Here is a 16,131-nt window from a genome sequence, read left to right as displayed (position 1 = left end):
CAAGTTCATTAATGTTCGAAGCTTATTGTTTCCCGGCTACGACAACAGAATACCAAAAAAAAAAAAAAAATTGTGTTTTTCTCATTATCAATACTGTTTTTGTCCCGTCGTTGTTGCGTTTGCGTGTAACGACGCCACCATAACTAACACACACGTTTTGTAAATATTTTTCAGGCGTGTACACGCAAGACAGACCTTGGTACTGGGTAATAGTACAAAGCGTGATTCGTACATTGGAACTTTCGTTGGCATGCATGTTGGCGAACTTAACGAAACAACCGGTGAACGTTATTCATCACGCCCAATACACTCATCCACTGCGGGCGAAACTGCGAGGGTCGTTTTTCATTTAAAACAAAAAGGGAGGCACGTGTGTACGAATCGAGAAACCGCAAATAAAAAGGCTACATACTGTTTGGTTCAACAACAACACAACGCTGTACAATCATTAAGTTACAATTAAGTCTGACGGAAGTACTGCGCGAACGGGAACGCGGGACCATTTTATACAAAATCGCAATACCGGGTTTCACATGTTATAATATGCAAACAAATTTTATAAATACAAAAAAAAAAAAAAACCATTCCGATAGTCTTTAGTTTATGGGAATCGTTTTCTCGAATTCGCCAAGTTAAACTTCCAGCGTATGCTTGACAGCGTTTACTTTACAGTGTGGGTACCACTATACGAATAAAAATGTTTCGTGAATCTTTTTTATTTATACATCAGCTGTATCTATTATTATAAACAATTACTATTTTATTATATATTTCTCCGTGTAGGTATAATTATTCGTTTTAAGAGTAAAGCGCTTTATAGTCTGATCGTAATAATATCAACCTATCACACCACTTATTCTAACTCGGAAAAAACGTTTAATGTTAATTGTTAGGTAGTAAACGTACTTAGGCAGTTACTATGTAATTCTACTTAAGTTTAAGAGATCGCATTCGGGGAGGAAAGTCCAAGTTACCAAAGAAAAAATTGAATGTGAATATAATATTACCAATATATTATTATACCTACTTAAGAAAACGGCAATAATACAAGCATGATTAATGTATTTTCTTCGTTAGCGTAGGATATTATATTTTAAGTCGTCGAATCGTATTAAATATTATATTTTATTATATATAACACTTATAAATATATCTGTAACAACTGTGAATAAGTGTGTAAGTCAAATTTATGACTAAGTACGTTAGAATGTAGTCCGGAGCGCCTAGCACACCTTGAATAAATGTCTAACAAGTTGGACCAACAAGAAAACCTTGTGAGAGATGTCAGTGCAGTTTAAAATCATTGAAATCGACTTGCATGTGTATTAACAGTTGTTACAGATATATTATGACAATTGGACACTGCGTCCATGTGTTATCTTATGTAGTTACTTCTAGGGTTAGGAACGTTTTTCTACCTAGAATTTATTATATAGACTCTATATAAGCTATTAAAAAGTAAAAACTGTCAATTATATTTTGTACATAGGAATATCTCTATAAAGGCAATATATACATATTTATTAGAAAAACTTATCGTTTTCATTAAAAAATAATTTATACGTTACGGAAACCATTTTAACTATTTACTATTTTTTAAATGTCTGTACACTAGCAACTATGATGACTATTCTATTTAATTTCTAATTGTTTCTTTATATTACAACAAAATATGTGAGAATTCTTCCAACTTAAATTGATCATCGCCTAAAATTATTTTTTCTGTAAAGAAAAATATGATGTACAATATATTATTGATTATATTACATTATTATAGTTACCCTATATTATAACTTAAACGTACAGAGTAGTTATTTTCGGAATTTATATTATATTATAACTGTAACGATATTATCTGAAAATATGCAATAATAAGTTGTTTTAACTATTATTAGGTATGTCTTACATGATATTACACAAATATTTTTAAAAATTATAATATATCATTATTAAATATTATTTTTCATATGTGTTATAACAAGACACATTGCAAATAGATAAATAGTATTATATAATTATACATAAGATAAAATATATCATATTATATTGTATGCATATAATAATAGAAAGAGATTAGTATATTTTGTCGTTTATCATATAACAAGTATGCAAATATTATATTTGTCAATAAAACCATTAACATTTTATTTAGATAGTATTTGCATGTGTTTTCATTATTTTACACAACCCCCTCTCGCCATAACTTCAGCCGAGCGTGTGATGTTTAAAGAAATTAATGTAATATTATGTTACAATTGTAGCCATAGCCAATAGAGTGGAATGTTTTAATTTTGATAATGTGATTTATAATGTGATTGATAATGGATGAAACCTATTAAAACTTTAACGCAAATATTATAACGTTTCATAAATGCTATACTATACGAGACGTACTGCTGTGAACAATAATTATTTTACTATCTACATCCTACAATTTACATGTTATTATAACAGCGCACAACAGTCTTAATGAAGTTTATTAAAATGGAAATAGATATTCGCATTTTATTTTCTTGGAAACGTCTAAATATATTCAGTTAAAATACAATAAAATTATGGTTTCAAAATGCACTGCAATCTACACATATAAATTATTGGATAGGAAGTTTTATTATACTAAAACAGATCGAGCATAAAACAATGTTTAATGCTAAAATTATAGTACGCGTAACAACATTATAACTATGTTAGACCAAAATATAATTTTCCACCGGAACCGGAATTCCGGCTAAAATCAAGACATAGACGTGCGCAAACTCCTTCAAGTGTGTTTAATGGGCCCAACTTTAAACAACTCCAATGATTAAAAAATAAACACTCAAAGTTTAAACTGTAATCTAGAGAGCAAAAAAATACAACATCAACAAACGACCGGCTATAGAAACCCTACGTCGAGATAGGCCCTTAATGTTTACGCGCTCCACAGATGTCACCCCAGCAAAGTTTTTTTTATTTATGCTCCAACTTGTGTCACATTTTACTTGTTTAGGTTTATAAACTCTCAAGTTGTCCAAAGACCTGGTTTAAATTCGTTTTGTTCATTATATGTATAATAAATATGTAAAATAAAACAACTGGTGACTAAAAAACGTACACGGAAAAAATGTATGGCTGCATCCGTGACAATCAGATTTTGTAGTATATTTACTAAGTAATGGTTCTTTTAATATAATCATTAGTTACCGAAAGTAACACCATAGTAGTTCAAGTAAATTAAAGTTTAGTTATCATAGATGCAACTAAACTTTTGTCAATGAACCAATATTTTTTCCGGCCCCGTGGACAGTAAAATAACACTGAAATGATTAACAAATTCGAATAACTTTAAAAAAGCTATTCTGATGATCTATACTTCGTAGGATTATGCATTCAAAATAATTGTATGTTTTAATCACTGTTGATTATTTATTTTTAATTATTTTTGTCACACTTGGTCCTTGGAGCAATACCTGGATTTCTAACTGGAAAAGACTAATAATAAAAAAATTGAAACAAATTATTAACATGTATTTAAGTCCAAATATGTCATTAATTCAATCATTATTGATTTTTAAAAAACAAATGTAGGGTGTTTTCATAAATTTGTGTACCAAGTTTTACGGGGTCTTCCTTTCTTACGGACGCCAAACACTCCAATACTTGTCTAAAACAAAATAAGGAATACAATTAATTTACAGTTAAATTTAAAAAGACCATCTGAGGTCAAAATGCTTTGAACCATTTAGGCCAGTGTATTGCATTTGACAGAATTATATGGGGAAATGAAACATTTAAATAAAAGGTTTTTTCAGCAGAAAGTATAGGTTAAAAAAATAACTAAAATGGATAGTTATATTCTTAAGTTTAATAATGTGGAGATTTATTAAGAAAGAGGTAAAAACTCTGTTTACCCTGGTAGGAGATTAGGTAGTAAATAAATAGGGTGAAATAGTGAAGACTGTTTAGAATCAGTTATAAAAAATATATACGATCCCATTTAAGTTTTAAAAGTTAATATCACTTTGTAAAAAAATAGAAAAGATAAAAATGTGAATATTTTTTAGTAAAATAACATAAACTAAAGAATCTCCGGAAAAAAAACACTACAAATTTGTATTTATTTTAAGAGAAAATAAGTATCTTATCCTAAATGAATCACCCTGTACAAGATAATAGAAGAATTGAATCATGTGTGACGGGTAGGCTAAAGAGTAAAGGGTGGTTGGATGAGATTTAACAAGCAATAGATATGATTTAGCGATAAAGAGGTAGCATAAAGCGTAAGATGAAAACTGTACCTACACAATTTCAATGAGGATGTATGGAAGTATTTAAAATGACAATTTTAAAAAGATTTCGTGGAAATACTAGTGATACAATTGGGATAAAGAGATCATATAGAGATAGGTACAGAGATAAAATTGGAAATGATAATTAGACCTTTAAGGTCTATTTACACACAGCAGTGACGTGACGGTTCCGTGACAGTGCCGTGACCGTACCGATATTCCACCAGCCGTGATTTCTATTCACAATGGTCAGTGTTTCATCCGTCATTGGGTCTATTATAGGTCGTGGCCAAAATGGCTGTGTTTTCGTAAAATGAACTATTGATGATTGCTGCGATTTTGGACGAAGAAGAGTAAGAAAGAAAAAGTAGTAAAATAACCGATGTGGGTCCATAAAACATGGGAGGGGAATTTTCTACTCTGTATGAGGAATTGATGAATGATGAAACCAAGTTTTGCGAATACTTTAGAATGTCGGAAAATTCGTTTAACTTGCTATCACACCAAGAGAACGTCTCGCCGTTTGTCACGTCACGTCCGACTAATCATACGTTCACGGTGACATCACTGTATCGGCACGGACACGTGTCGAACGAGTGTAAACAGCCCCATTCAATTGCCAAAAGAATATTTTTAACATCGCCCGGTCAAGACACTGTCGCGTCACTGATAGGTGTGAATTAAAAAGACGATCATGCTTAATTGCATCCACCCTAAATTCTAAAATTACAATTTTAAGCACATTATTAATCGATCAATAATATTTATCAATATTTAATATTTCTCCGATCCCAATATGCTCTGTCGCCGAAGCATAGGCGCAATTTCAATTTTTAATTTAGGGGGGCTGGAAATTTTTTTAAAATATACGTATAAGTAAATATATTTTTGTATTTCAAAATTGTATGCATAACCTAATTTTTTGGGGGGGCCAAGCTAACCCTAGCCCCCCCGTATTTGCGCCTATGCGCCGAAGTTGTTTTACTTGCGGTTTTTTAAAAGTTTTAACACGTTCACTGTCCGATGACCCCTATGTGGTTTATGATTTATTTTTAGATAAGTCCCTAATTAATTAATTAATTAAGTCCCAATCATCTCACCTGTCCAACTGTGTTATTATGAATTTCATAGAATATAGTCCATACAAATAAATATCCAGAGAAATAAATGTTTGAAATGAACCACATGTGGATCATGGACTACTTAAATAGGTTTAACGTGACCCATATATGGATCATAGGACCTTTGATTTAATTTAACATTAGGACAGTGAACGTGTTAATTTTAGTTTGTTGTAATTTATAAAAAAAAACCACGTTTTGTAAACAACTTAAATGACGTGTTTTTCTTAAATACAATTACTAAAATAAGACAAAACAATTTTTAACGAATATTTGGGTCATTTTAGAGCATGAACTTACGCTCCCAAATCATAATACGCGAAATTAAGCCCATGCACTTTATTTATCATTTACTGTGGTAATTAACATAACGTAATCTATTTTTCATACAATCGATCGTAGTTACGATACTTAGCATAATCGGTCCAATTAAGTAAATCGTAATCCGTGACGAGTGTGATTAAAAAAAAAAAGTGCGTTCGAACAATTTACAGTAAGTTATCGCTCATATGAAATAAAACGTATACGTAATACAAGTTTACTTTTATACTAAACAGGACTCATAAAAATTAATACACCGTTTCTAATGTATATAATTAGAAAACATTGCTAAACCTAACCGATTTTGTTTGGAAATAATAGATAAAAGGGTATTTTATTTCATACTCATCTCAATATTTTATTATTTTTCTTGATGAAGTTATCAAATAGTAGACTTGTCATTTCCTATAATATATGAATCAATGCAAAAATTGTCATTGGTGAATGAGACAAGTCGAGAATAGAATTAAACAATTAATGCTAATACATTTGAAAACAGAACAATAGTCAGCGTTAAAACATTTAAACACATCACTGTATGGTAGATAAAATTAACCACCATAAATTAAAGTCTATAAATACTAAATATTTCAGTTTTAAGATTGTATAATTAAAAGTCGTTTGATATTTTTAATCTTTGTTAAATGAATCTAATTTTTCTTCAATTATAATTAATGATAATAGATTTAGGACACATTGTTTTTACAATAATTATTGTTTATGACGGGATGAGACGATAAAGACGGTAGATTATAACATGTGACTAATGCACAGATTTTATCTCAATAATAATAAACGGTGTGAAATAGATTTTGACAATACGATGAATACGCTCAATTATCCGTGACTGCAGCCGACATCATACACTAGTTTATAAACGTTACATCAGATTAAGAGTTTAGTATTTAATTTACAGAACTGAGCCCTCTCCTTATTAATTAAGTGTTTTTCTTTAAAATTATATAGTAAAACATCAAAAAAAAAATGTTGAATATATTATTATCTATTATTTTTTATTAGTTGTCATTAAATAGTGAAGCCACGTTGAAGCCTTGACAAAAACATAATAGTAAGGTAAATACAGTACAGTTTTTTATTAGTTTTATTTTTCAGCTTGAAAAATAGTAATTTATACATTTGAAATTAAATTCAGTATGATAAGCCAATTTTTATTTAGATTTTTTTGTAATGTAAAGTAATAGTTTCATATGCGCCAAAATCCTTCTCTAACCTTTGAATTTCCAATCAGGTGACGTTCTTAGTATAGCAGGTTAAGATCAGAGCTGATTGCCGAACTAAAAGTTACTAGACAAAGTTTGATATTAAAGGTGAAGTAAGTATTTTTTAATTTCAACAATAGTGTCTACTTATGAATTATTATGCATAACAATGCTAACATCTACTATGCTAATCATGCTTTCATTATATCTCTTGTTTAGCCATGCACAATATTATAGTAAGATAATATTGTGCCAATTGTAATTCAACCTTAATCCGCAATTTAATATATAACACAATTTTTATGTTGGCTGCATAAATAAGCTTATAATACATATACAAATATATATATATATATATGTATAATATTATTTGGTTAGACGTCAACATATAATAATCATTATTACTTAAAACAGGTGTCACCAACTTACGTAATGGTAGAAGGTTCATTTCTTCCTTTAACCATACATCCGTCTTTATATTTTTCCTTTTTAACCGAATCAAATTTGGTTTTTATATGGGAATAAGATGGATGTGTTTGTTTAATTTCACACCAAGGGCAGTCGGTTTCTAACATCAGACGATTAGACGGTATTGCAATTACTGTTTTTATACTTTCTTCTGTTCGTAATGAACTAAAATACAAAATATTAACAAGTATTAACTATTTTTTACAACATGACTGCAAAATCATCTCAATTAGAGTTAACATACCAGCCATTTATACCAATATAAAATCCAAAGTCGATAAATTCCTTGGCTTCTTCTAGGCTACCGTCAAAAGAATGAACAACACCTCCTGCTTTTACAAGATCAGGGTTTCTCTTGACTATATCCATAAACGTCAAAGCCGCATCACGACAGTGTAAGAATAACGGTAAATTAAATTGAGCGCTTAATTGTAATTGCATTTCAAAATACCTTAAAATATTATACTTAGAACACAAAAATATTCTAGTGTCTTATTAATACAACTTATTCATACTTTTCTTGAACTAATTTGGAACAAAAGTGTAATCTTTGGTTATCCAATCCACATTCGCCTATAGCTACCACTTTTGATTTGTTGTTTTTAATAACATCAGCCAAATGATTTAAGTAAATATTCGGACTTTCTGCTTTATCAAAATCATCACAACGTGTGGGATGACATCCAACAGTGCAGTAAAGATTGTCTAAAACAATATTTTATTACACATTATTACCTTTACTAACTCCAGTAATACACTGTAAAATGTATTTTAAGCAAACTATATAAATAACAAACCATTTAATGATGCTATTTTTAAGGCTCCCGCACAATCATTTAAACATCCACTAGTTATAATGATCTTTTTAAGACCGTTTTTCCACGACCGTTCCAAGACATCTCCCAAATCTTCCCTATGTTTTTTGCTACTATTGTAGATTCCTTGATACATGGGATCTGTTAAATTTGCACCAATATCTTAAAAATACAACACACAATTGTATTATCTATCAATATCAGAATAATTATTACTAAGATTGCATACCAATAAACGGAATTGAAGACATTTTAGAAAACTTTCGTACAAGACACAACCAAAAATTTGAATTCATGTTATCATTAACTGTTATCATTAATATAAGATAACATCACTTCCCAAATTGCCGACGTTACTAAGGACCATATTTTATTCCAATGACCAGTTTTTTATCAGATTTTTTTAACTTTGCTTTAAACCTGTAACCTTCTCCTAGACTGTAGTCTGCTAACCTAGCCCCTAGGATATGTTTAGTTTACCGAAGTGACGGAGCCGAGCGAACGAATGCCTATACCGTCCCACTAACCTGCCGTCCATATTGGTAAAAAATTCGACTACTGATAAGAAATTAGTCATAAACAATCGTAATTTATACAATTTGGGAAAGTGGTAGCAACTCTACGTGTATAAGTTAATAAGTATATTGTAAATGATCTAAGGTTATTTCTAAATGTTAGTTGTGTATAGATATAATGTTAGGAGTAGATCCATCCGTTCTGATTTTATCTAGGTACTCTGTAATAATAATATAGAGAAGCCGTTTCGTCAAAATAATGTGACAGTGTATTATAATTTAAATTATTGTACGTAATATGCTATATTTTAAATCATCCCTAATGTGTTGAAACACTATGATTATGAAAAAACCTTATCCACAGTAAAATATACTTATAGTATAGCGTAGGTATTTCGGCGACTATGTTGCCATCTTCAGCGTTAACCGCAGTCTGACCTTTTTACATATTATTATGGCGGGTCAAAATTAAAACTTGAATTATTTGTACAAAGTTTTTTCAACATTTACTGCCCTCCAACGTATTAACGATACCTTGATTTGACACCATAAATATAAATATGTACCAACATAATTATACATTTGTAGCCATACAAAAATTGACCAAACAGTTGGAGAATTTTTCCAAAATTTACATTTTTAACAGTTATTTAAATGCTTTTATATAAAATGTATGTAAACAAATGATCATAAATGTTTTTAATCGATTCAAATGAGTGTTATTAAATATACATAGATAATTTAAAAAAAATTGTTTTAAACTTAAATTTTTAAAGTAATTTTGTCCTTCTTCTTCGTGTAGCCTCACAACTCTGCAAAAGTTTTGGCTGCCACTGTCACTGTCCTCCAATAATCACGATTCTGGATCCTTTCCTCTCAATCCATTATTTCTAATCTCTCCAGATCTTGACGCACTCCATCCATCCATTGTTTTTTTTTTTGCCTGCTTCTGGGTCTTCTTCCTATTGGTTTGTATTCAATTAACGCGCTAGCTTCATTTGTTTCTTCTCTTCTCATTGTGTGTCCGAATCACTGAATTCTCTGCCCCTTCACGTAGCTTGTTGTATAAGGCACTTTGGTAATTTCCCTTAATTCCGCATTTTTCCATCTACGCCATCTATTTATTGCGGTATCGAACACTGGTCCACATATTGTTATTAGTACTTTATTCTCGAAGCTTCTTAGTTTTTGTTCGATTTGAGCTATCATTGGCCATGCTTCACATCCATAAGTTAACTTTGGTCTTACAATAGTCATGTAAAAGTAATTTTAAAGTAATACCTACTTTTTTTTTTTCCGTGCATCCATTGCATTCCGGGAGGAACTTGCCTGGTGAGGCATTACTTCTCCCCGGATCGCCCATGCTCTTCATTGTATTAAACACAATATATACACTTCTGTTGAGAGGGTGTTCCACACAGCCTCTCTACATATGACTAGCCGCCCTTGACCACCACGTTCATTCCCCTGGACGTTGTCTGGCCCTCTCCGCCTCCTCCTTTGCCCTCAGGACTGATTCCGCGAAGCTGGCAACTGCGTTCCATGAATCCGGCGTGGATATCATGTGCGTTACCTTTTATTTCAAAAGTTGTAACGAAACAATTATGAAATAAAAGTTAAAAATAAAACTTTTACTTCTTTGAAAAAAAGTTAACTGTTAAAATTCAAAAGTCCATCCCTGTTTCGAATCGTTATGAAAATAATCCTGAATGCCGATCCTTCTTGACAGCTCATATTAAAAGTTTATAAAAGAACACATTCATATTGTCTGCATCCAAATTCATTGATTACAACTAAGAAGCGATGCTTGCTTTTTAGGCATGGCGTTTGGCATTGTCGACTACATTGTTTTCGCTGTCATGCTGACAATATCAGCGTCGATCGGCGTATACTACAGATTTACAGGCGGAAAGCAAAAAACCACTCAGGTTCGGAATGACCAAAAAATGTGGCTAATATAATATCTTAACTATACTTTTTTTTCTCCAAATACGGTCTGACCGGATGCAGGAGTATATGTTGGGAAACCAAAACCAGAGTATGATTCCGGTGGCCTTTTCATTGATGGCCAGTTTCATGTCTGCTATTGCCATGTTTGGAGCCAGTGCGGAAATCTATATGAGAGGAACACAATTTACCACCTACTACCTGGGATACATGCTTGCGGCACCCGTAATCGCATACATATATCTACCAGTGTTCTTTAGACTGGGAAATCTTTCGGTCTATGAGGTAAAATTATTTTCATACAAAATAAATACATTACAAAAGATTATATGTTATGTTTGAACATCCTTTGCTTTCGCTTTACAGTACTTGGAACTACGGTTCGGACGCCTGATACGAATCACCACGTCATTGGCTTACAGCGTTCAAATGATACTTTACATGGCTATAGTCCTTTACGCTCCAGCTATAGCCTTAGAAGCCGTTACCGGGATGTCACGAACTTCGTCCATTACCGTAGTTGGTCTAGTGTGTGTGTTCTATTCGACGATTGGTGGCATCAAAGCAGTCATCATTACCGATTTGTTCCAAGTAAGCAATACATTGGTTGCCGACCGCCTTTAGTAACTGTCAATATAGAATTAGAATAATTTTTCTAAAATTTCAGTCTATTTTAATGTTTGGCTCAGTATACGCGGTAATCGGAGTTGCAATTTACGAAACCGGTAGTGTATCAGAAATTTGGAGAATAGGCAATAAATTTAACCGCATTCAGTTTTCAAAGTATGTATTAATAAATATAATTATGACATCGACTGCAAATGCATTTAATCAGTTTTCTCACTGAAACATATGTATGTATACTGTATACATAACATATAACATAAATATATATGTATAATGTACATATAATATACATACATGGTACACAGTTTGCGTTCTAAATGTATTATTATATAATATTTATATCAAATGTATGTGTGCTTTTATTATTTCAGCTTCAATATAGATCCAACGGAAAGACACAGCTGGTTTAGTTCGGTTTTTGGTGGATTTTTCACGTGTATATCTTTGTTTGCCATAAACCAAACCCAAGTGCAACGGTACCTGACAATGAAAGACTACCAGACAGCCGTTAAATCCATATGGTACAGCATCCCGTTAATGATATTTTTGGCTCTATCGGCCAGTTTCTCCGGTTTGGCAATATACTCAAAGTATCACAGCTGTGATCCACTCAGGTAATCATTTTTATAGTAGACCTATATTAGTTATATCATAGCTGCGTATATACTTAAACCACAGGTAAGTTGTTACGCCGTCTACCTAATTGTAAAGAGCCAGTGCCGTATAGATAGTGGCTTATCATTCTTAACACAGTTTCATGGATGACCATATAAGTTTCAGTTAATTAGCACTATTAGTGTCAAAAATATAAACCTATATCAACAATGTATACGTCGACCAACCAGAGCGATCTCTTATTGAATACTCATATGCTCAATTAAGCTTGCCTACCTTATTGTAATTCGATTTTAAAATAATGCCACAAAGATGATTAAATTGGATGGTAAGGAGCGGCTAGAAGAGAGAAAGTCAAATTGTACTACATTTAGAAAATGAACTTTTATTTCGTTATTTTTCATAGTGCATTGTATTAAAAATTTTACAAAACTCTTCATGATTTTTCAATTTTTTTCGTGAAAATGCCTGTGTTTAGATGTTTAGTTGTAAATTAATTAGCCAAACATTAAATTCATCCATAGGGCTAGACCCTTTAAACTATACATCGTTCAATTTCATTAATATTTGAATTTAAGTTACTAGTTTAAACATAATTCTTAGCTATACGATAATTCATGATAGCAAAATATGTGTACTATAATCTATATTATAGTTATAATTCAATATACCATTCAATTTGGAAAAAATAACATTAACACTATACAACATAATTTGTCCACTCTAGGGAAAGAACCAAAATATATATTTTTCTCCTCCAAAGTCATAAAAAAACCCTTTTTATTTGGTATTTTCAGCACGTTGGATTAATTTTTTAAACTTAAGCTTTGGAAAAAATCGTTTTTAGTTTAAGTCCTCAACCGATATCTTCATGTAGCAACTTGTAAGCAATCATGCCTGGAAAGTACTTTTCTTGCCATACGAAAAAAAAAATACTTTACTCGCCAAAAATTAAAAAAAATCAACCTTCCCATTTAAAATTGAGAAAAACTCAATAAATTTACATATATTTCCATCTTAAAATTAGGACGCACTAAATTTTTTTTTAAATATTCGAATGAGTTTCAAATTTATATGTTATATCTTTAGGCATATTATTATTAATATACGTCGATAAACCAAATAAATATCAATAAAAACCTTTCTCCAAGAAAAGGTGAAAACTTTTAATTTATTTCTCTTTTTCTACATGTATATATAGCGAAATTTTAGAACATAAGATCTGAAAATTATATTCAAGTCCTGCAGTACCTGTCTAAAATGGAGCTATAACATATACAATTTTCTCAAAAATCTGTAGTCAAACTTTAGTTCAACAAAAAAAAAAAAGGAAAAAATTACACTTGACTAGTAAATTTCTAAGTTGCCATGTTAGAGTGAATCTCTAAAAGGTATCTGAAAAATAGTTTTATTATGCTATGTTATTAACTATGATGTATAGGAAACATCATAATACTATAAGTACAATTTTAAACACATTCTTGTTATTGCAATGCTTTATCGTTAATTCTATTATCTACAGATTCACACAGAAGCGTTTATTTGAAAGTAATTGTTACACTTCCAGTCATAATCATTCCTGTAGGTCTGTAACCTCCCCGGTCCCAATAGGATCCACCCGTACAATGCCTCGACCCTACAGTATGGATTTTTATTACATAAAAGACTATTACATAATTCTGATAAATTGTTTATAGCTTTGGATTCGTTGAAAAAAATGTATTTTGATTCTTGTTCAAAATTGTGTTGTGGCTTCTGACCTAGAAATCCTTTAAACGATAATTTTAAGTTTCCGTTCGACAAATTATTTGTTTTTCACAATATCAGATAATAGTTAGGTACTGAGAAGTGTGAAGAGTAATATTGATAATTTATATAACTATTTAAAAATAAAGTTTCTAACATTAAGTAAGTCAATTATAAATACGGTACCCACAACCGTCGTATTTTATATGTACGAAACGAACGAATAAAATAGATCGATTTTATATTTTCAAGAACTGGTCGTATTGCCAGCGAAGAACAATTGATGCCTTTGTATGTCCTGGAAACAATGGGGAATATTTCAGGGTTAACTGGTTTATTCGTTGCTGGTATATTCTCTTCAGCCTTAAGTTCAGTGTCGCCCATCTTGAATTCATTAGCCGCTGTAACAATGGAAGATTACGTCAAGGTAAACAACCAGCAAATAGGGAACGACCCTAAAAAAAATAGGTTATGGAGTTAATATTTATTTTATTTATTATTCAAGCCATTTAGAAAACATGAAATACCCGACAAAAAGAAAGTTTATTATATGAAGCTGTTAGTTCTTGCTTATGGCGGTGTCTGCATTATATTGGCTTTCTTAGCTCAGTACATTGGTTCTATCCTTCAAACATCTTTAACCATATTTGGCGTGATTGGAGGCCCTGTTTTAGCTGTGTTTACACTTGGAGTACTAATACCAAAAGCTAATCAAAAAGTACATTTTTTAAGAAAAAAAAATCTAATTTTTATATCTATATTGTATTTAATCAGTTGTTCTTCTATATTTTAGGGCGCATTTACTGGTCTTATATTGGGATTGATATTTTCTTTTATTCTTGGATTCGGTGGCCCCAAACCACATCCAAAAAATTTACCCACATATACGAACTCGTGTACCGTGCTGGACGAAACGGCTTTTAATCTACATACTATAACTACTGCGTTACACGAAGAGTAATAATTACTCTACAATTATTGAGCTTCTCTAGTTGATTACTATTTAACATACATCTATATAATTGTCAAATTAATTTTTCAGGCCAAAAATTGATTATTTATATTTGTTTCGAATCAGTTATATGTATTACATTGTGTTGGGATTCGCTGTAACATTTATATTTGGTCTGGTCGTGAGTGCAGCTTTTGGTGGGTCGCACTACACAAATCCCGACTTATTTACTCCGTTTGTAGCCGAACGTATAAAAAAACAAGGACTATTAAATAAACAAGCATTTATGGACATGGTTAGTAGATCTTTTTTATAAATTAATTTTATTCCCTCGTACTGAAGTGAAGTGGTAGAATGTAATATATATTAATTGTCTGTTATACCGTTTAATGTATAAAAAACAAGGAGAAGATTAAGTGGATTAGATGCGGTCTGCTTTTTTCGAAGTTTAAGACCTTTTCAGCTTTACATAATATCACAGGGTGTTCGGATTTTGATTTTTTAAAAAGATAAAACAATATTTTGAACCAAATCTTTAAATTACTCTTATATTAAAGTGCTCTAGAAAAAATATTTTAGTACAACAGTTATAAATATTGATATGAATTACGAACAAAACAAATTAAATTTCGAAATTGGTTTTTAAAACAAAATAAATAGTTAGAGTTTACATGAAGGGGGTGAGAATTAAAGTAAAGAATGATATCAGAAGAAGAGTAGAGGAAATTAATTAAATTACTGAATTTTGCTGGAACCTTATTTTGTTTTTTAGGGAAAGGCAGAAATTAATTCAACTATTTGTTTTAATTTAAAAAAAAAGTAAATTTGTTTTGTATAATATTACGCAAGTATCTTATTATGACGAAAATCGTTTTCCAAAAAAACTAGTAAAGAGACAAATATTTACCCTCGTATATTGGTTTCATAATTAATTAAGTTAATAATTATTAACCTATACTATAAACAGTATACAGTAAACATTTTAATTTAAAACTTTTATAAATTAACTAGAAAATTTCCAACGTTATCGAAATTTTTACGAATAGGCGTTGTATTTAAAAATATTATTTTTTTAGGAATTAAGAAAGTCACAGAACAATTAAAGTCAATAATTACACGAAGGCCAGACGTACATATGATACATAATATAGCGCACTTATAGCAGATAGTTAATTCAATAAGTGTTGAGGGTATTTTAGCAATTACAATATATTTAGAACGTGTTTAATACATGTAAACTGTACTCATTAACAATATAAAGAATATTTCTTATTGTGTTATATTTGGTCTAAATCTAAAAAAAAAGTAGCTATAACCTAATTGTTTAGAAAAACATAAAATATTAATGTTGTAGGAATTTGTATTGTTTTTTTTTAATTGTAATATCTAAATAGGTAATAACATTGTGAAACATATTATGTTGATGAAACGAAATGTTCCTATATTAAATTAATTTATTATAAAAATGTGAACTGAATTTTTTATCTAACAAGTAGGTACCTAATCAAATAATCCC

The 16,131-nt window shown here is 30.7% G+C and overlaps 3 protein-coding genes across 6 annotated transcripts in view; 2 read left to right on the top strand and 1 right to left on the bottom strand.

Moving 5' to 3' along the window:
- Positions 1–1,698, top strand: part of LOC126838285 (uncharacterized) — a 32,204-nt gene extending 30,506 nt beyond the window's left edge. The window contains exon 12 of the mRNA XM_050572593.1: positions 175–1,698. Coding sequence (XP_050428550.1) covers positions 175–353 — 179 coding nt within the window. The 3' untranslated portion in view covers positions 354–1,698. The remainder of the gene's footprint in view (positions 1–174) is intronic.
- Positions 1,699–3,485: 1,787 nt separating this feature from the next.
- Positions 3,486–8,714, bottom strand: LOC126839304 (deoxyribonuclease TATDN1). 2 transcript variants are annotated; one of them, XM_050574554.1, is made up of 6 exons: positions 8,443–8,714; positions 8,196–8,354; positions 7,914–8,103; positions 7,643–7,849; positions 7,360–7,563; positions 3,486–3,643 (listed from the first exon to the last, which is right to left on the bottom strand). In XM_050574554.1, the coding sequence occupies exons 1-6, from the start codon at positions 8,528–8,530 to the stop codon at positions 3,541–3,543; spliced, it is 951 nt and encodes a 316-aa protein (XP_050430511.1). In that variant the 5' UTR covers positions 8,531–8,714; the 3' UTR covers positions 3,486–3,540. The 2 variants fall into 2 exon arrangements, with proteins under 2 accessions (XP_050430511.1, XP_050430510.1); XM_050574553.1 differs by having other exon boundaries at positions 8,196–8,375; positions 8,443–8,711.
- Positions 6,503–16,008, top strand: LOC126839303 (putative sodium-dependent multivitamin transporter). Of its 3 annotated transcripts, XM_050574550.1 has the most exons (13): positions 6,503–6,606; positions 6,731–6,784; positions 6,960–7,043; positions 10,547–10,656; positions 10,739–10,960; positions 11,042–11,266; positions 11,343–11,458; positions 11,674–11,916; positions 13,916–14,090; positions 14,169–14,381; positions 14,457–14,620; positions 14,706–14,910; positions 15,692–16,007. In XM_050574550.1, the coding sequence occupies exons 4-13, from the start codon at positions 10,549–10,551 to the stop codon at positions 15,716–15,718; spliced, it is 1,698 nt and encodes a 565-aa protein (XP_050430507.1). In that variant the 5' UTR covers positions 6,503–6,606; positions 6,731–6,784; positions 6,960–7,043; positions 10,547–10,548; the 3' UTR covers positions 15,719–16,007. The 3 variants fall into 3 exon arrangements, with proteins under 3 accessions (XP_050430507.1, XP_050430508.1, XP_050430509.1); XM_050574551.1 differs by lacking the exon at positions 6,503–6,606 and having other exon boundaries at positions 6,618–6,784; positions 6,960–7,038; positions 15,692–16,008; XM_050574552.1 differs by lacking the exons at positions 6,503–6,606; positions 6,960–7,043 and having other exon boundaries at positions 6,618–6,784; positions 15,692–16,008.
- Positions 16,009–16,131: the final 123 nt, after the last annotated feature.

The sequence above is a fragment of the Adelges cooleyi genome, unplaced genomic scaffold (assembly GCF_023614345.1).
Source record: "Adelges cooleyi isolate 19-005CV unplaced genomic scaffold, UGA_ACOO_1.1 ACOO_flye_CR_arks_rails_tigmint_CR_PRNA_30, whole genome shotgun sequence".
Classification (NCBI taxonomy): Eukaryota; Metazoa; Arthropoda; class Insecta; order Hemiptera; family Adelgidae; genus Adelges; species Adelges cooleyi.
The sequence above is the reverse complement of the archived record's forward strand: the minus strand, read 5'-3'. Positions and strand labels throughout refer to the sequence as shown.